We start from the raw sequence: 20,658 nt of genomic DNA, 5'->3' as shown, positions 1-20,658 counted from the left end.
CCCTCACCCCGCTGGTAGCCGCGGAGAGGGGAAGGGGAGGCGAGCTGAGGGCTCGGGCGGGAGCGGGGTCGAGGCGGGCTCCGGGAACAGCGGTCGGTCCGTGCGGCCTGGTCACTCTCGGCGTGCCCGGACTAGCGCGGACCGTGAAAACCGGGTGGTCTTTTAAATGCAAAATATTTGTGTGTTAAAGCTATAGATGCGCGCGCATTTTGTAGAAGTGACAGAGAAGAAGATCGTTTGCTATTTAAACAACCCCTCTTACTGCCCCTGCGCTGGCATTTGGAGTGCATGTTTGTGAGCGGATGGGAATAAAATGCTGTAATTCGGTTTATTTTCAGAAATAATTTGGAGTCGTGACTTTGAAAACGCCTATTCTAAAGCCAGATGAAGCCGAGTTAAATGTCCGTGCGGTCCCGGGTCAGTTGGGCTGGCACAGCCAGCTGCCGCATCCCGTTGGAGAGCGAGCGATGGAGTTGGCGTCTGCTCCCTCCCACCAGCGAGAGGGAAACGTGGCTTTAAACTGGGGTTTAACTCCGGTGTATACCCGCATCCTTAGGCGTGTATGTGAGCCCCTGGCAGATCTGGAGGTAATGTGTAGGTGGCTGCAAGCCGAGGACAGGATTTACTCAGTCGTGTTGCTGAGCATAGAGGAGCAATGGGCCCTGTGTCTCCGCGGGTGACATGAAGAAATGGGAGCTTGGCGGGAGCAAGCACAGCTGGGCTATGCTGAGCTGGGTGGATGGAAGCTGCTGCTTCCACCAGGTGATCCCTTGAAGCAGACATTTCAAGCAGGGTTTCTTGTTTGGTGTTTTGACTTGTTGTCTGTAGCTCTCTGAAGACAAGTGGTTTTTTTGTTGCTGTGTTTTATGCGTGCTTTAGAGGAGTAGAGAGGGTGAAAAGAACACAGTGCGATGGTGTGCAAAATGTCTCCTGAGGGTTCATGGTTTGGAGTCTCACTGGCTGCGTGGTGGGTACCTAGCTCTGTGTTGTCAGTTGCGTCTCCTCCTCCTCTGCAGCGTGGTCCTGTATTTGCACGTGCACAGCAGGAGTGGTGATTAAGTGATTTGTGGACTACTGTACCCTTCCTGACTGGTATTTTTTTCAAACAAAACTTTAAGGAAAAAAGTTGCCCACTGAAGAATTTCTGCATGTGGTTAAAAAAAAAAACGAAAAAGCAAACTTTACACTTCCTGAACTTCGCAAATAGTTGGTTCTCGTACTTCTGGCATGCTACAGGAGAAACTTAACAAAACTACTATATTGTGCCAAAACTTTCTCTTTTCCTCTGTTTGGTGTAATGGCTTGACTAAGTTAACCTTTTAATGCCTGCTTTTAAGTAGAGATGTTATTTAAATTTAGGGTGCTCCAGACCCAGCCTGTATCAGGCAGGCACAGACAGCACTTAGGTTGGCCCCTGCATGATAGGGAGGGTAACACAGTACTGAAGGGTGAGGGTAGGCTGCTAATTCAGATTGTCCCTCCAAAGTGGCTATTTTGAAAGTTTTGATGACTGGGTACTTGGGTATTTTATGCTAAGTGAACTCAATACCTGGTTATTCTATTGCCTTTTTTCTCAGTCCCTACAGAATTTTCCAGTTTCTGCTTTTTTTTTCCTTTATTTCTTAAACCAAGTGTGAGGACTCCTGTGTGTCACTTAAGCCATCACCAAACATCAGATTTTTTCCTTCCCCCCCCGCTCCTGTTCTGGGCACCCATATAAAACTTGCAATACGCCCTCTCTAATTTAGTGCCTTTTCCCAGTGCCAAAGGTGCTGACTTGGTGCCTTCCTGCTTTCTTGCTGCAGTTATTGCCTGAGAGACTTTACACATTTTTCTGCCTCTTTCATTCTACAGTTTGCTCATAAATAGTTGTTATTTTTACTGTCCATGGATCTAGTGAAATTGTGTGGGATGAGAGGAAAAAAAATTGATACTTTTTTTTCCTTTTTCTTACTGAAACTTTTACTGTACTGCTGAGATAGTCTTCTGGATAGTTTTTCATGGTGTGCTGTATTTCTTTACTGCATCAGAGAAGTAACAATGTTACAGTGCATTGTTTTTACCCTGTACGCAAGTTGCTTAGTTTGAAAAGTGTCCCCTTTCGCCAAGTTGCTGATTCTTATTTCAAAAGTTGACATGTGAGGTTGTATCTCCCCCCAACCCCTTCCCCCGTGTTTAGTCTTTGGGAGCTTCAGGAGATCACCCTGTGCTCCTGGTGTGTTAAGCTATTGCTGCTCCGTGTTTTTAATGTTCCTTTTTGCATGCTTGAGTAGCCAGGTGACACCCAAGGGTAGCAGCAATGAGTTTTGGAAGGTGATGTCCTCAGACCTGTGAAGGTGAAGTGTGCTCAGCTTGCTGTCTTTACATAATTCGGGTGCACTTAGCTCCTTGCGGGACTCCTAAGCTGCTTTGTTTGCTATTACGAGACTTCAGTGTGGCTTAAGGAAGGGAAGACTATAGGGAGTATCCAGAGTGAGGGGAGATTTGGTTAGCCAATGTGGCCTAGCTGAGGTTCAGAATAAATATATAGACTTCCCTGATTTTCATGTGTGTTTCTTCTTTTTTTTGTCTCAAGATTTTCCTGAGACTCTCCCTGTTGAGAATTTCCAAGAGCAGAATCAGACTTAAATAATTTTTAATGACTTGAGAGAAATTGGAGAGAAGAGCAGAGAGTTGGTGTGATGTTTGAGTCTGAGATTTGTGATGGGAGATTTCTTGATGCTGTTTCATAAACTCTCTCAAATTTTTCACTCATTTAGAAGTTGCTGTGTGTGAAATGTAATATAAACTAGTCTTTTGCTTGAACATGTAAGGAAAATATACTTGGTAGCAAATGATTATTTAGACTGAAGCAAAGAGTGATTGCCTGTGCAATAGACAATGTTTTGGCACAATTTTTTCAGTACTTGTTTCAAGCAGGTATCTGTACTGACTGTTACACTATTTCAATTAGTGCCTGTACCATGCGTCCAGGTGAAATTTAGAAGATGTGCAACATGTCGAAAGCCTGTATTTGTTTTGCTTTGTGTAACTTGGTGCTCAAGTGTTCAAGTACGCAAGCTTTTCCTTTTGGTTAGTCTTTGGTGGCTAGACAAGTGTTACTTATGCCAGTAATAAAAAAAAACCCAAACACACACACAAAACCCAACCTCCTCTTCAAACAGTAGTTTGGGGAGGGGTTTACTGTAATTATTTTTAATTCACAGACAAGATTTTACAGGTGGAAAATAAAGACATGTAGGAAAATGCTGATGCTGGTAGGTCTACTTTGATTTCAAACTGATTCCACTTTTGGCTGTTCCATGATATACCTTTGACTGGAATCAGTAGCAAATAAAAATAGCAGATCGATATTTGAATCTACAGTTTCTGCTGTTTGGGCTGCTGAGGCTTATGTTGCTGCTGTTACTCTGTTACATATGTATATATGCATGCACACAAAATTCTGTTCAAAATATTTTTTGTTCATATATGTCTAATTTGGGATTAGTGTTCTAATTGGCTTGCTATGGTAGCAAATGTACTTGTGCAAATGCAATTATTCCAAGAAAAGCACTCAAGTTGTGTACAAAAATGTTATAAATAAGAACTGTGACGCATTCATAAAACTGCATAGAAACACTGATACATTCAGGGTACTGAGGGTCTTGATTTTCTTGTCCACAATGATTCACTTTGTTTATAAGAGGAAATTTAGCTGTGTATAGGCTTTAAATAACTTATAAATTTTCTTAATTTTTTTCCTCATAATGCATTTTGGACTGTTATCTAATTTGTCATGAGATAATTACACAAATACTTTATGTATTTTAATTTAGGTCACAATATGCTCCCAATAACTGGTATTTGCAAAAGCTGAAATACACCCTGCCAAGTTCAACAGTTGCTCAGCTGACGTATTAGTGTAGTACATGCTGTGTGGAAAGCTGTAGGAGCACTGCATCTGCCTGGAGCCCACTTCTCTCTTTGGCTACTTTGAAATTCTGTTACTGAAATGTTTAGTGTTGGGTACAGTTGTTAGAAATTACTCTTGCACATTAAAAGTAAGCATTCATATTTTGTTTAATTCATATACACAAGTCAGAAAGCTTAAGCCAGTTTTTTTAAGTCAAAACCATAAACACAGTATACAAGCATCAGAACCCTTTTCCTTAGAAGAATCTTGTTAGAAAGCACATAGTTTAATGGTGTCCTGACTGCATGGCATGTTCACAGCTAGGTGGTCCCCTCTGGTCATTGCAACATCCAAAACACAGCAAATGTCTGGTAAGCTGACGTAGACTGCTGAGAAATGAGTGGTCTCTATGGTTGTGTTTTCGAGAGCAATCTCAAGCTGATCTAATAGCATGTGGGTGCTCGAAGGCACCTTCCGGGCAGCGATCTTCTGGGGCTATTCTTGTGCTGATGCCACTCATCAGATGTAGCATAGAGTCACCCAGGTGTTCCTGCTGGTGAGGTTCATCTATGGAAGGATGGGAAAGGTGAATTGAAGCCAGCAGAAAAGAGGGGTTGGGACTATGCAGCTGTGAGGGTGAGGTGAGGAGAGAGCATCCCCTGCCTCATCTACAGGCAGCGAGCTGTTATGTTAGATGAGTGGATGCAGAACTATGGTCCAGGGTGTGCTTTATCACGTTTGGCCACCTTAGGACAGTATCTTACGTGCAGGAAGTGTAATCAGTAGTTAGCAAGGTGTTTGTTTTCCAACTGCCTGGTGTATTATCTTCTCATAATAAGCAAGAGACGGTATAAGTTGAAAACCGAAGTAGAAATCAAACTAGTATGGAAAGACATTTTCTTTCTGATACTGTTTTTAGTGGAGAGGAGTTTTATGTAAAAATGACACAACCTAAGGCTTTAGGAAAGGAAATACAGCTTTTGAGCTATTACAGTCTCCTGCAGCAATACTTCTACACATCTAATAGGATTCTACTTCTTGTTATTGTGACAGAAAAATGTGCTGAATAACAGCTTTATTTTGTTTTCAGGATGATTTGCACAAGACCCATAACTCTGCATCAGCCACAGATGGACTCTCTGCCACTTCATTTATAGAATATCCGAAGTACAAGCCATTTATTAATTCAGATTTGCTGCGCTCCCCACAGAAACCAGTAATTCCATATCCTGAAAGCAACAGCAAAGGTAATAGTTCAAAGTTGTTTTCTTACCTGTTTCCAAATCATGTGGTGAAATAGTGTATGCCCACAACTACAAGGGTTGCAGTCTTTTTATCCCTTACTCACTTCCCAGTGATGTGCAGGTCACCTGTTTTGTAGGTCCTTTGCCCTTTCCTAATGAATCTCTAGTGAAAACAGTCATTTTACAGCTCCTCTTCAGTAGTAAAGCACTGTGAAATTGGCCAAGGACTTTGTGAAATTGTCCTGACGTGTTTTCTTTGTGCATTTTTCAGTCTTCCTCTCCCTCAATCTTTCTTCCCAAGCTCACAGCTGAGTTTGAAATAAGGAGACTTCAGTCCTCAGTATGGTTTGGGGCAAAGGAAGAGTTTGGCTCTGATGAAATGGAAAAACTTTTCATGGACAAAGGATGTAGCAAGAATATTTATCATACCAGTGAAGACTTGGAGGATGCAGAAAAGAGTTCAGTGTAGTGCTAAACTGAGATCTCTCAGTACCAAAGAGGGAGGTGGTTTTACTCCCATGTATTCTTCCTTGTTTCTAGGCTATTCCTTCTCCCTCCTTTCCCACTCTGGTCCTGGCATTCATCTCCAGATAAACAGATTCATCTTGCCTGACTTGACCTGAGCAAAACCATTCATGGTTATTTTTCTGTTACTTTAGTGAATTGGCTTGTCATGCAATGAGACATACTCTAGAGCTGCCTTGGAGCAAGTACAGCAGGCAACATGGGGAGTTGGGAGGCTAAAGCAGGACTGATCCTTTGATGCGAGCTATTTGGCTTGGGGTCATTGCAAAAATACTCCCTTTAAGATTGGAGTTGCTTGGAGGCCTAAGGGTATGAAAAACTTGATATTTTTTTCCTTATAGGGAGAAAAGTGAGAGAGATTCAGGATGAGTCCTGATATTACACAAACTAAATAAAAAACCAGCATGATAGGCTCAAGTCCTTGTTCAAATAGCAGAGTTGATGTTTGAATTATTAGACTTCTGCATTAATGCCCTGATAGCTGACATCTCAATTCTTGAAGTGGTATTTAAAATTCAGTATAGGTTCTCATATGCTCAATGCCATCGATTTTTGAGAGTGCCATTGACACAAAACTAAAGGAACCTTGTGATGCAGATGTGTTTTTGTTGATTGTGTTGCATATTTCATTAGTGACAAATTTTTGACTTCCAGGTTTTCACTTAGCAACTCTTTTCAAGCAAGGAATCTGCCAACTCTGACATAAGCATGGGTGGAGGGAGACAATCTGATAAATTATATCCCTTTTTAAAAATTATGAAATATCTTTATTTTGAAAAAATGTTTAAGTAAATATATGTACTGAAAATTAAATCCCAACAGGCAGATGATCCAATATCTTACTCTTTTTGTGTAGGTTTTAAAAATGCAAAAATGTTCTGGAGTGTGTATTTTAGTAAGGTTAAGGATATGGGAATTAACCTCAGATGGGAATGTAGATCTGGTTGTTCTTTGAGGGTCCTTACCACTCCTCCCACCTCCCAATTTTGAAAAAAATCATATTGAAAAATCCTAAAATTAAGTATAATAAATCCTGCTTAATTTGGTTTGAACTTCTTTGTAGTGTGTGTGTGTGTCAGCATACATAGTTGGTTTTAATACTCTAATAAGGACAACTGAACGATACTTGGCATCCTGTTTGGTTTCACCTTTATTAATTGCTTAAATAACTTCATTGCTCTATTTTGTTAGTTGTCATTGTAATTATACAGGGATTTCAATTTAGCTTTAAGGATCATGGTAACAAAGCTGTTTATAGTTTCAGCTATGCCCATCTGAACTGAATCCTGATAACAGTCATATAAATAGAAAAGAGGCTACAGTTGGTGACTGATCTTGCATGCAGAGCCATGTTATCTGTAACTTTCTCCTCAACTGTGACTGTTCTCTCCCCTTTCCTATTTACATAACAGGTATCTTAAAGCAGGTGGTTTTTATTGATGTGATACTTCAATGTGCTGTTCTGAATTTCAAGATTTGATGAGATTTTATGCTGGAAAACTTATTCTGATAATTATTTTTCCTTTTTATTTTTTGTAATCTGATGCTCAAACAAATATGCAGTCCCAACTTTTCTTGTGCCTGTGCATCCTGTAATGAAGGTTCATTCTTTCTTTAGAGTGGATTTAAGCACAAAGGAGTGGGCTAACGTGACCTCGCAGATTAGTCTGCTATATGAGCTGTCTCTACAGATGTTCCTGTGTTTTGCTTTAACAAGACTGTATAGGGGAAAGGGCTTATGGTTCCTCTTGCAGAATTAAACAATGCAACTAAGAGATGCAGTACATCAGATTACCAGCAGATGGTCTAATTGCAAGGTGATGTGGGTTCTATTACAACTGCTTTTCTTTTTGTGGTGATGAATATATAAAGGTTTTGTTGAGTAATTGCTAAAGCAGGGGATGGAGCAGTAAAAGGAAAGGTTGTTCAGCACAAAGGAGGCGTATGTCTTGTGGAGGGAGGCACGCAAGTGCAAAAGCAGAAGGATCAAAAAAGCTGTCACTTAGAGAAATAAACACTTCTATAGCCCTTTTGAAAGCTTGTATTTGTGTATTTTGTTGTGGTAGCATGCACTTGTAGAGGAAGAGTAGTATAGAGAATTGCCACTGTTTTAACTATCTAGTTGTGACCTTTCATTTCCTTTTGATAGAGAGTCAGAAGATGCACTGTTTGTACTTAGTCTACTGATTCCTTATGTGCCCTTTTCTGGGAAATGGGCACATCTTTCCCAAATGTTTTGATGAAGCTGTGCACCAAGTGCATCTATTTGTTTCAGACCAATTACAGAATCAGTTATTGTTAAAAGGGAAGCAGGTCTTAATTCCTGGAAGTAGTCTCGGATGCTGGTAAGGAACACTCTTTCTTACATAACGTGCTTTCATAAAAACATTTCAAGTTAAATCACCACTTCAAGGTAACATTGAACGTACCTAACAAAAGATACTCGTTCAATTACAGCAATATTTTCTGCTCTGAAGAATCTCCAGGAAAAAATTCATCGATTGGAGTTGGAACGGCTTCAGGCAGAGGAGAATGTAAAACACCTCAGCAGGGAAACAGCGGACTATAAAAAAGTACTGAGTGAACAAATGCAACACAAAGAGCATGATAAGACTGAAGTGTCAAAGAAAAATCAAGGTTGTTTTCAAACTTTTATAGATACTACAGAACACTGATGTAGATGAAACTTGGCTTTTATCAATGCATAAGACTATTTTAATTTACTTTGAGCTTCTTTTACTTTGCAGTGACATATGAAGCAATTCTAAAAGCATACTTTGTTTTAGGGATTTGCATGCATACAAAAGTTCATTAGGCTTAATCTGTGAGTACCTGTAGGTGGTCTTTTTCTTGTTTGTTGTGGAACTATGCTGAAAAGAGGAAAGAAAATCCCAGGAAGAAGCAGTGCATGATTTCACTTTTCTGCCCTCTGTTGTCTTCAGAACTGGCTTCTCAGCTGGCAGCTGCTGAGTCTCGGTGCAGCCTTTTAGAGAAACAGCTGGACTACATGAGACAAATGATCCAGCATGCAGAAAATGAGAAGTCGCATGTCTTGGAGAAACAGGTGTGTTCTCAAGGTTATCTCAGGGTTAAATTAAAAAAGTCATGAACTATGTCATGATTTTTCATAACTACTGTAATTTTATTCTCTTTAAGTGTGGATGTCTGTTTCAGCTGGCCTTTATATACTTAGGTGTAGATAATTTCCCTACTTAAATTTCCCAATCTTACCAGGACCCTGGTGTTTTCCATCTTTGTGCACCTGCCCCTAAGGCACTATCAGGCTCTGATAGTAATAAGGATTGTTTGCTGCTTTATGATTGGTTTACTGGAGTAGCTCATCGTTATCCCTCGGTGTTATACCCATGTACCACTGGGAAAAAAACCTGTTTTGTGTTATGCTCTTAAGATATTTGGGGATTTTCTTTACTAGTACTGCTCTTGCTAAACTGAGGCTGTAATACTGATGCTGTAGAAATACTAGTAAAATTTCTATTTCCCACCATCAGTGGCTGTGAGATTTGCCCTTTCTCTAAAACGAGCTTGAATTTTGTTTTATCAGAATATGGATCACCTAGAGCTCTCTGTTCATTGGTCTCTGTGGCTGTTCTATTTCTGTCTATTAAATATTTACTGAAGAAAAAAATTTAAGAAAGCTATGTCTAATAGCTGAATAATGAGGAGTTTTTACCACATTGGGTTCAGAGGGAGGAGAGACTGCGGAATTCTCTCATCTGAATCTGGTTGAGTGTGAGGTTCCCAACACTGATGGATCAGTGGTGCAGTTGCTTCCTAGTCATAGCACCATCAAAAATGGCACAGAGGAAGTAGTGGTTCCTCTAGGGTGTTCATGGGTCTCCTTTGTGCTGCAGACACCAGGCTTACTACAGCTAGTCTTGTTTTATTGTGCTTATAATTGTCTTGCTTTTCACTTCTCCCTTCAAGGGTTCGTTGGAGAGAGATCGGCTTCTTGATCAGTCACATGTTCAGTCTAAACTGGAAAAGCTGGACATGCTGGAGAAAGAGTACAGCAGGCTTACTACGATGCAGTCCATAGCAGAGGTCTGTCATTTGTACTGGATGCTACATGAGATTTACCTTGTTTATAGTAATCAGCACTTTATAGCTATATGTTGATAACAGAGCTGAGCAAAACTTTATGCTGTAGAGAAATACAGCAGCTCAACATATTTTCAAAGCTGAAGTGTTGTAAAAACTTGCAGTTATTACTGGAAGTTTCCATGGCCAGGTAGGCTTTCTGTCACTACAGTTCGTTTAGCCTTAATGATACCTGTTGATGTTCCTCTTTTGTGGTCGGTTGGTACAGAGGTGTGCAGTATTGTGGGTGTTCCTACACTCCCAGCTTCTGGGTGGCCTTGCATGCTAGTGCATGCTAGCAGTTACGTTCTGTTATGACCCAGACTTCCTTTGACTTCTGTGAGTTTGGTGTGTTTGTTTTTTCTTTTAGCCACTTGCCCTCCTCAAGAAATACAATTATTACTGGTTATTTTGTATGCAGGATTCTGGAGGCTGGCATTGCTAGGCATCTGGCACTGGTTGGCTGTTAGTGGGTTTGATCCACTCTGCCCCTTCAGGATTCCTTTCGATTCAGTAGCTTTTACAGGTTCAATGTGACTGTGTTTGCTCATATTCTTTCTGTGCACTGTCTGTGGTGTTGGCTTCTGAAGTTCAGTCCACATCCTCTTTCTGCTGCTGTAGAGAGACCACAAGACTCCCAGGCACGGGAACTACATGTGGCTTGATCAAGGAGAGGCTCCACCTGCAAATTTCTACCTTTGTGTCCCCCAAGAAGTAGCAGATAGTAAGTGATAAGATTGTAGTACTGAGCTCTGCTCTGCACTCTTATCAGAATTGTAGGCTTACCAGCCCTTACCAGATGCTGAAGTAGTTGATGTTTTTCCAGGAGTACACAGGGTGATGTTTTATAGTAGATCTTTAGCTAGTTGGTTTGCTGCAGGAGCTTTAGGTACAACTACTTTTGGAAGTCCCTAGCGCCAGGTAGCTCTAAAAAGCTGTTTAAGATCTTGACATTCCATTGTGAGGAGCTGCAGTTGTGGGGTGTAAGTGCATGCGTTGTCTACCTGGACCAAACCCTTGCCAAAGAGGTGAATGTCTCCTGGGCCTTGGTCACTGAAAGCAGCAGTAGGTTCCTCTAGATTCAGAGATGAAATAATCAGTTCAGCAAGCAGAATTCCTCTCTGAAGGGCTTTTACCAAGTTTTTGACTGATAGCAGCTGGAGTTTAGTGAGGCTGGGTTGTTTCTCTTTTTGTGCCTGGCTAGCGAACATAATTTCAGCATAACACTTGTGGTGTGGTTTTGTTTTGGTTTTGTTCTTTTTTTTTTTTCTCCTGGTTCAAGCTAGATGTCTCTGATTCTTCAATATCTTTAGGAATTAGTAGCTGTCACGATTAAATCTATTTTAGTGGAGTTGGATGTTTAGTTCACACAATTTTGAAACAATTCTAGGAACTGAGAGAAATCTGGATTTAGCTTTGGCTAAAGATCACTTTCCTTGTGATCGTTTTGCTCTCATGAGCTGCTTTCTGATCAACAGGTCTATGCCTCTGCGCTTGCAGGCTGTGTTGCTGTGCGAGCATCCATGTGCCAAGCATTACCTTACAATGCTAAAAGGGTGACTGCACGCTTTGCTTAGAACAGTTGCATCTGTTGCCTCTTTAATCTCTCCTTTAGTTATGGCAAGACCACAGGAACATTTGCAAGTTTAATTTGAGGCAAGAAATAGACTGTTTCTATACCTGGTGAGCTGAAATAGATGGAAAGTGGTGAGATGACTACTCATGAGCGAGCAGTGATTTAACTGCCTCTGACAGAGACTCTGCTGGAGTGCAAGTTGTGTGCAGGTCTTACCAAGGGCATTTAATCTCTGCAGAGCCACTGCCTGGCACTATAAGTGTTACTTTCAGACAGATTGCCAGTGCTAATATTGGTTGTAAAAAGGAAATGCTGAGACTCTTATTCACGTGAAGTACTTGTAACTGGAGTACTTGCCTCAAAAGCGTTTTCTGGTGTATGGTGCAACCATAGTCCCACAGTGCAGTCTCTGGGTAGTTGACTGAGAGGGTCTGAATGTGTCTGTCTGAGGATGGAGTAAGGGAATGGGGATGTACCCTAAAAGTACAGTTTGGGCTCTGGTCTTGCCTGTGGCCAGATGGCCAGAATTTGAATGTATGTGCAGATGACAGGTTCTGAAGAACCTGTTGGTAGTAATTGATCTTTTCTTTATGCTAACAATGAGACTTATTAAAACACCCCCATTCTGTAAACAGGAGAGGTAATGAATCTTCACATCCTGTTGTGGCTGTATGCTACCTACACCTCTAGTTTTTCCTCTTGTTCTCTATTTGCCGGGTGGTGAGAAGCTGCACCTACCCTGTCCCAGCTGGGTGCTGACTACTCAGCTATCAAACAGGTGCTAAGTTGCAAGGTAGTGAAGCACAGAGATAAAAACTGTCTTCTCACTGGAAACACTTTTTCTCTGGTGAAACTAATTTGGGTGTTTATCCCAGCAGCCAATTTTTATGAAACTTAGGTGCTCTGTATCTTTGAGGTCTCATACCTTTCTGTCTTAAAGTTAAAGTTGTTTGAGGGACAGGATGCCATTCAGAGGGACCTGGACAGGCTCAAGAAGTGGGCCCATGTGGACCTCATGAGGTTCAGCAAGGCCAAGTGCAAGGTCCTGCACCTGGATCGGGGCAACCCCTTGTATCAATACTGGCTGGGGTATGAAGGGTTTGAGAGCAGCCCTGAGAAGGACTTTTGGGAACTGGTGAATGGAAACCTGGACATGAGCTGGCAACATACGCTGTCAGCCCAGAAGGTCAACCACATCCTGGGCTGCATCAAAAGAACCATGGCCAGCAGGTCAGGGGAGGTGATTCTGCCTCTGTACTCCTCTCTGGTGAGATTGTACCTGGAGTACTGTATCCAGAAAACAGGCAAAAATAGACATGATTTTTTTAAATTTTCTTTTTGCAGCTACTACTGGTGACTGAGCAGAGTTTTAGACAGCCCAGTGTTGCCGTGCAGTGTGCTTTCTGTACTTACTGATGGGCAGTGTGGCTGGGGAGCATCTGTGTTTGCTGTTAGCTGCTCCTTTGGCCTTTCCCTCAGAGACGGACCAGTAATCCATGTAATACTTTTTTCTATAAGCTAGGAAAAAGATTTATTTTGGGAGTATGACTTGGATAGATAATTTCTAACAGGGCTTATTGCTGATAGCACAGCGAGATACTTTTGCTATGCAGTTTGTGCTGCACACTGCAGCTAAACAGCTGACTGAGTGAATACTTACTCATTTCAGTGTAAAAGCATTGGCCCAGCTTCATGTCAGTCTGTAGTTCAAACAGGTGATTTGCTTCAGTATTTTCATATTAAAAATTCTGTCATACTTAATAGGCCAAACAAAGATCTTTGTGAGACTGACCATATGGAAATCAAGAATTGTGCCACATGCTGTAAAGGGCAGAAAATAATTTTAAGTTAAAATATATCTGTTTTGAATGAAAAAAAAATAGTCAAAAGGGTTATTTTATTCAACACAAAAGGTTAGTGTTTATAGTGCCTTCATCCTCTGTTTTTATCCAGGATTTTGCTTTTAACACTTTGTATAACAGCTGGTTACATTAATCTTGCAGTTTAAGTAAAGCAGAATTATTTAATTGTGTGCTTTTCTGCCTTAAGATTGGTTAGTGGCTCTGTGCATAATCAGTCTTTGGGGGAAGAGAAGGGAAGTTGGTTTGTGTCCTGGAGCTCTGGATTGGATTTTTTCACTCTGCTGTATAAAATCAGAAGGTCTTTTGATATCTTTTACTTTGGAAGTTTAAGTAAGTGTATCCTGCTTAAATAAAGTTTTCATCTTGTTGGAAAGTTTACAAAGAAATGTGTGCCTTTCCCCTTAACTCTTTTCTTTGGAAAGGACTTTCAAAAGAGTTCTTGCATGTGTTTAACCACAGAAAGATGAAATCACTTTAGCTTTGCTTAAAGATATCTCAGAGGCATCATATAAACTTTCCCCCTCGTTATTAAGAAGGTGGCTCGATGTTAAACAATTCCTTTCTTCCAAGTGTTTATGTTGCAGATATTAGCAAAAGTACCCTTAGTGGTGTAAATAAAGCAAGTCTTCTCTCAGCTTATAATTATACAAGATTTATCTTTGTTAGTGCTTTTGTAGTACAGAATCTTTCAGGATAATGTACACAAAACAATGTATTTTGAGGTTTTTTTACAAGCAAAGGAAAAGACTGCCTTGTGTATTGCCCTCCCTGTAATTCACAACTTAAATTCCGATACCAATTGTGGATGTTAAAATAGAAAAATCATTGAAGTTTTTAAGCGTAAGTACTTGACTGCTGCATTTATGCCTATACAGACAGATGTCAGCAATCATTCTAATGTTGAAATCTTCACTTAGCTTTAAGTTGTAAACTGAACTGATACTTCTGCTCAAGCTCTCAGTATGGTAGGCTTCAGGAAAATAAAGAATTATTTCATTAGTAATGCTATTATTTTTATTCAACTTTTACCAGAAAAAAATGAAAGAGCTGGAACAGAAGCTTCAGGAGGAAGAACACGCGAGAAAGCTTGTTCAGGAAAAAGCAGCTGAGGTAACCAACAGGAAATGTCTTTTGTACTGTTGCACACTGTAATTAGCTCTTCCTTTCCATCAACTTTTTCAGCTTGCTGAAAGTGCCTCCTATATACAGAATAATGAAAATTTGTTTTAGTCTGGTTGGTTGGTTTGGTTTTGTTTGGGTTTTTTTCCCCTTTTTTTTTCTCTCCTGTTGTAGGTGCCAAATGTTCTGAAGTTCTCTGAGCTTTTTTGGAAACCTTTTTCTAACAGTACTTGCACACTGAAGCTTGATTTCTTCAGTAAAAGAAGCTAGTTGAAAAAAGAGTAGAAATTGAGACTAATTCATAGTTGAGTATGTATGAGGATTTTTGCTTTAAATAGATCAAGGTCAACAAGTGTGCTCCTTCATAATTGTAACTGGAAATATTGCAGAAGGAGGTAGAAAAAAGATATCATATACTATTGGTTATAAGCCCATAAGGACACTGGTCTTTTCCTAACCTTACATAGCTGAAGTGTTAGGCTCTAGCTTTAGCCTTTGCCATGTGATTGGAGGGGGAGAGTGTCTCTAATTATGAGAAATTGTTCTGTGAATGTTTCTAGCTGAGGTTGGTCAGGACATGATTTCTAAAGCCATGCCGTAGCTTCCTCTTGGAAGGAACAGTGAGGTGCATAGAGCTCCTCTGACCACCTCTGTTCCAATAGATGGTTTGGGGGGATTTTTCCTGTCAAATTTAATAGAACAGCTGGAATAGTTGTCTGTTAACTCTGCCACAGGTTCAGTTGAACAGGATTGTGTGGCTCCGACTTCTCTAATATTTTGTCAGCTGTAAAGCACAGCTGATGTCTTGGCATTTGCCTGCATTAGAGTAATGCAGTAAGACCAATTCTCCAACTTAGTAGGATTAGCGATGAGTAGTGCTACCAGAGGAAGTGTTCTTTAATGTTTAAACTGACCTTGGACTACTGAAGCATCCTAAAACTTGCAGCCCTTGCTTTCGGAGAGCCTGTATTTTAAAAACTGTTGTTTTGCAATTCTCAGCTTACTCAATCTCTGGTTATTTGTTACTATAATTCCAGTAACTCCCCTTATTCCCTCAATTAAAGCTTCAGACAGGCCTAGAAACCAACAGACTACTGATTCAAGCAGCATCACCATTGCTTTCTCCAAAAGCAAGAAGACCCAGGAAGAAAACTGAACAGCCAGAGAAGGTAATGTGGGGAGAAGAGAAGGGCAATTGCTGAGGAGTTAAACAAGGGCGTGTGCATGCAATCAAGAATTAGGCTCCCCCTTTTATTACAAAGGGAAGATGGGTTTGCTCTGTCATCTTTTGATAAACATTTCGCTCTTCTTTCCTTCCAGAAGTGCGCTCTCACAAGCCGTCTCACTGCACAGCCCCACTACAGACTGTGTCTGGGCGATGTGCCCTTTGTCGCTGGAAAGGTGAGCAGCTCAGTTCCACAGTTTAACGCTCAGCTGCTGCAGCATCTTCAGTGGCTCTGACTTGGTGCACTCCTGACACCCAGTGGTCAGATCATTTAATTTTCTTTGACTCTTACAGTTTCTCTTCCAAAGGATTGTTGAGTATCGATAACTTGCTGAAGTGGCATTCTCCAAAAATGGGTCCTCTCTATGCTGCTAGTCAAGCTGTTCTTGTTAGCGCGTATTTGTTAAAAAAACCTCAACGTTCTTGGCATTAAATAAAAAATGTTATTGTTTTTAAATGTTCCTCTTTATTTATTATTAAGTAGGTTCTTGGTAGTGCTATTTAAGAGAATTTTCTTTTACTTTTCCTTCCAGTCTACCAGTCCCAGTCATTCAGTTGGTGCCAACGTGCAACATGTCCTGCACCTGATGAAACAGCACACGAAAGCTCTGTGTAACAGCCGTGTGGTAAATGATATTCCACTAGCAAAACCCATCAGTACCCAACCTGCCAGCAGAAGCAGAAAGTCCTTTCTGCCAAAAGAGTCTTCTTCGTCCCAGGAAGAGCTCTCAGAAGTGCTGCTGACTTTACAAGATGAATTTGGGCAGATGAGTTTGTGAGTTTGACATATTCTCCATTGCAGGTTATGAATGTAGATGCTTTATAGCTTTGCCTTTTGCTTAAGTCAGAAGGTTTTTTCCTTAGAAAGGATTTAGTTTTGGGAAGTCTTTGGCATACAGTCTCTCTGCTCTATTTGCTGTAGAGGCTGTTTGTTTTTGCAGTTAAAAATAAATTCTGATAAATGATCTGGACTGCATACCTGTTTTTTATGCAGCAGTTAGAAATTTGTGAGGGGTTGGGGAGAAGTGTGGTAACAGCCTCAGGTACGCTGGACAAACACTCCATTAAAGGACAGTTTTACTTGTCATTTTGTTTGTCCTGGTTAACAGAACATGCATTGTTATCGCACTTCACAACTGCAGTAGATAGAGAGATGCAAAATAGTAGCTGAATGAGTGCTGAAATCGTGCCCTCATTTTGAATGTGTGAAGCTACTTCTGTTATTGAGACACTGTTGCAGCAGCAGCCGCCTGCCACAGGAATTGCTGCTGTAATAATGCCACCGACCAGCAAAACTGTTCTTACTGGTTCGTTATGGCTTGTTGGCCATGTCTGGCTGCTGATGCTATGGTTTCCTAGAAGTGTTATTTCTGAACTGGATGTATGGGTGCTAGGAATCAAGGGAGTCTGATGCCAGCTCTGCTCTGTCTGAATCCCACGCTAGCGATCACCAGCAGCTGTCACAGCTTGTCCAGGAAGCCCCAACCATCGCAGTGAGGGAAGATCTGGAGAGGGAACTTGAGGCACTGGTGGGAAAGATGGAAGCAAAGGCAGACCAAATCAGCAAAGTCCGGAGACACTGGTTGCAGGTGAGTTCCTTTAGGCTGTGTTCATGTTTGTGTTGCTATCTTAAGGCTTTTTGTTTGTTTTTATCCTAATCCTGCAGCAATTGAATAAAGCAGAAATAACTACTGTAGAGCAGTAGTGCCCAGCTTTAGCTTTGATGTCCCACAGTTACTCTGCATGCCTCTGTCTTTCTATCCCAGTATTTCTGCAGGAGTATCCTTTGTCTTACCATGTCACCCTTGTGCCCGCTCTTCATCCTGTCCTGTGCAGAGCTTTCACTTCTGTTCTTGTTTTGCCTTTTATCCCCAAAACAGGGAAAAGATTGTCCACTGTACACTGGCAAATCCCACAGCTGTTGAATTCTGTGGACACAGAATAAGCTGGTTGGGTGATACACAAGATGAGAAACAGCATATAGGGCTGAAAGGTGTGAGTCTGTTTCCTGGGCTGCCAGCTGTATTTCTGGTCGGCTATCCAATGTGTCAGGAGATACCTGTGCCTGTTCCTGGCGTGTGTCAAACAGCTGTGAACCAAAGCAACTGCTTTGTGTGAGGTCTCTACTGACAACAAGCTCCAGAGAGAGTGCAGGGAAGCCCTCATGAAATGCTGTTGTTCACATTCAACTTACAATAACCTAAACTGTATTTAGAGATATCTGGATTCCCAGGGGCTTTCAGTGTTGAGCTGAATCTTTTAACAGTTCTCCTTTGCTTGGAGTAAATGACCTATTTGTTTTGATATGCAACTTATAAAACTTGATAAACCCATTTAAAACAGCTTTCAAAATGTCTTGAATAGTGTAGCCTGTTGATTCAAAGCTATAAAACCTATTGATTCCCTATTTTCTCTAATCTTCATTCATTTCACAAAATTCTTCCCAAGAGCTTAATCCCATGTGTTGCATCTGGTTCAGTTCATATGAACCAAGATTCCCCCTCATCTGCCCCAACTTAAACACAAAATATGTGCAGAGAGCACTGCTGCTGACATCCGCGCTGGACATGCGAAATGGTTTCCAACAGCAGCACGACCCCCCTTTGATCTCTTAGGATCTTCAGAGGAGCTGCTGCAGAGAAACAGATGTGTGGTAGCTCCCAGTAGCAATGTTCTGCACGTACCGTACCACAGTCCTCTGATGAGCTATTGACAGCAGTTTTAGGAGTCGGCATTTAGGGAAGCTACTGTGTGCTATAAACTGAGAGGGGGAGCTCCACTACCTGAGTAACAGGAACTCATGTTGCTGTTTGAGAGTATGGATGTGTCTGCACCTTGGACCCTGCCCAGTTTCCTCTGGTACTCCTTTTAAAGCTACATCTCTGACAGTGACTGGCTATTAAAATCACTAGTATGTGTGGAAAAATCTGGTTTTGGTTTGCTTGGGGTTTTTAATCACTGGATAGTAGCAGTGACAAATCAACTTTTTGTCATATATCACTTTTTCTATTATGTTTATGATAGAGACATTCCCCCATAATCAATTTGCCATTATTTTAAGGAGATAAAACTACTAGTTCAGACTATAAGCTGAACATGGTTCTGAAAATGCAAATATAGTGATGCTGTGTAAGGAGAATAAAATATTTATTATTCAGGGTGACTTGGGAGCATCCATTTACTTATCTGGGTGAGATGAGTGGTGGGATAATTCAGATGTCTGGAGGAATTGCACAACATAAACTGAAAAACAAAGTCACTGCTTAATGTTTTTCTTCGTGTTTCTCGTTCAGCTGGAGAGGCTTAAGAGAGAATCCAAGTCCAAAAAGACTTCTGGTAAACAAGTAAAAGACAGCAGGTTCCCTGTCAGTGAGGTGAAAGTCACAACTACAGTAACTACAAAAGGAAAGAATGCTGGTCCCATCAAAGTGAAACCTGGAGAGAAGAGTCGGAAAAATCTTCAGTTGCTGAGAGACATGCAGACCTTACAGACCTCGCTGCAGAAAGACGACATCAGCTGGGACTAGTGACTGCTCTGTAGGAGCCATTCCTGACACCATCCTGGTCAGACTCCCTCACATTCTGGATGTAAAGCAGTGCTGTTCTTGCTATGTGACCATGAGACTACTGTATGCTGAGTGCACTTTTGAAACACAGGCCCTGAACACTCCATCCCTGAGTGTGATTGTATATGTTATGGTCTAGCGTAAAACACATCCCATTTTTAAGGTACCCAGCCACTGAATCTGAGTATAGGTCCCCGCCAGTTCCTTTTGTGTTGTGGTTCCAGCAGTCTCTCCGTCTTTCACACACCAAGCACTGCATACTTATGTGGGTTGGCTTGTGTGAAATGCCAGTGCGATTTCATGCTGTTGTTGAGCTGTGCACTGGGAGGCTTCTCAAGATGCATCTTGTTAAAAACCCTCGGTCTGAGGGCTTTGTCAGTTCTGTCCTGTCCTGTGTGCCGCTGCAGTTCCTCAGACTCTGCAAGTGTCTAAGGCAGAACAGGGACACCTGTTAAACTCTCCTAGTTCCTCCTCTGCTACACTGCATTAGTCAGCGTTCATGGCAATGGATGTTTGAGTACTCAAAAAAGGAGCAAAGTAACTTTTCCAAATTACTTTAATGATTGATTGAATTATTTTCAAGCCTGAAGAGTGAAAATTTTCTACTGCAATCCTACTTCATGAGAAAGCTGTGGGATAGGGGATAGTATCCTGTCTCCTAGTGCACAGCTTTGGGTGGTAAAGGAGGAGTGACATAAACCACGAGAGTTTTTAAACTGCAAGTGCCTCAATCATGCCCTTCAGTCCTTGCTTTTAACTTCAAGTATGTGCTTTTTGAGCTATTGACTTTGGTAGTGGTGCAATTCATTTTGCACTCTTGACTTAGCTGAGTAAATGTTATTTATTATGTTAATAATGTAAAGATTTTCCTATTAATGAAATGTATAGAAGGCCCAGATTATCATTTATACAGTTAAATAATAAAGCCAGCTTGCCTGTTGAATGAATTGAGGGGAAAGCTGCACTTCCTCTAAACCAACCTGGTGGTTGCTGCAGGACCGTGCCCAGTCCAGTGTACTTTCTGTGGTGACACGGCATCTCCCTGGGCAGGGAGATGAACATGAGCTGCTACTGAACTGCGGGTACGGTGAAGCTCGGAGTTGTCCACCCCTGCCTGTGGCTAATGGGCAGGGAAGGGTGCACACAGGCAGCAAGGACTTGAGTGTTAATGATCTGCAGGTGACCCACCCTGCTTGTCTGAGGCACAGGAGGTTTTAGCTGTGAGGAGAGAAGGCAGAAGCTGTTACCCAGGCCTGGAGGCATCCCCCTTTCCTTCACTGATGTCAGGCACACAGGCTCTGGGTAACTGGAGTAACCCCCTGAGGAGCAGCTCATTCTGGAGGCTCTGAAAAAGCTGCAGCTGAAAGGACCCTTGGTAGTTTTGCTTGGGAAGGAGCTCTGGGGCTCAGCTTGCTCCAAGGTGGCTCAACTTCAGCGTTGCCTCAGGCTGTCCTTGTGCAGCTTCTTACTGATGGCTTAGGAGTATTTTAGGCTCCATACGTGCTGCATGCGGTGAATGAAGCGCCCAAGTTGGAATTAAGTGTACTC

General features: G+C 41.6%; 1 protein-coding gene across 1 annotated transcript; it reads left to right on the top strand.

Moving 5' to 3' along the window:
* Positions 1 to 467: 467 nt before the first annotated feature.
* Positions 468 to 19,071, top strand: CEP57 (centrosomal protein 57kDa). Its single transcript, XM_010187322.1, has 11 exons — positions 468 to 587; positions 4,986 to 5,142; positions 8,122 to 8,301; positions 8,607 to 8,728; positions 9,610 to 9,726; positions 14,233 to 14,310; positions 15,384 to 15,488; positions 15,640 to 15,720; positions 16,078 to 16,319; positions 16,989 to 17,133; positions 18,838 to 19,071. The coding sequence occupies exons 1-11, from the start codon at positions 468 to 470 to the stop codon at positions 19,069 to 19,071; spliced, it is 1,581 nt and encodes a 526-aa protein (XP_010185624.1).
* Positions 19,072 to 20,658: the final 1,587 nt, after the last annotated feature.

This window comes from Mesitornis unicolor, unplaced genomic scaffold (genome assembly GCF_000695765.1).
Source record: "Mesitornis unicolor isolate BGI_N332 unplaced genomic scaffold, ASM69576v1 scaffold12196, whole genome shotgun sequence".
In the NCBI taxonomy this organism is placed as follows: Eukaryota; Metazoa; Chordata; class Aves; order Mesitornithiformes; family Mesitornithidae; genus Mesitornis; species Mesitornis unicolor.
Note: the sequence above shows the minus strand (reverse complement) of the source record. Positions and strands in the feature narration are given on the sequence as shown.

Bases quoted from the DNA above. Each gene is read 5' to 3' on its own strand.
- CEP57 (XM_010187322.1), top strand. From the start codon at position 468: ATGGAGTTGGCGTCTGCTCCCTCCCACCAGCGAGAGGGAAACGTGGCT. The intron at 588-4,985 runs GTAATGTGTAGG...TTTTGTTTTCAG, and splicing joins AGCCCCTGGCAGATCTGGAG to GATGATTTGCACAAGACCCA. The intron at 15,721-16,077 runs GTGAGCAGCTCA...TTTTCCTTCCAG, and splicing joins TGCCCTTTGTCGCTGGAAAG to TCTACCAGTCCCAGTCATTC.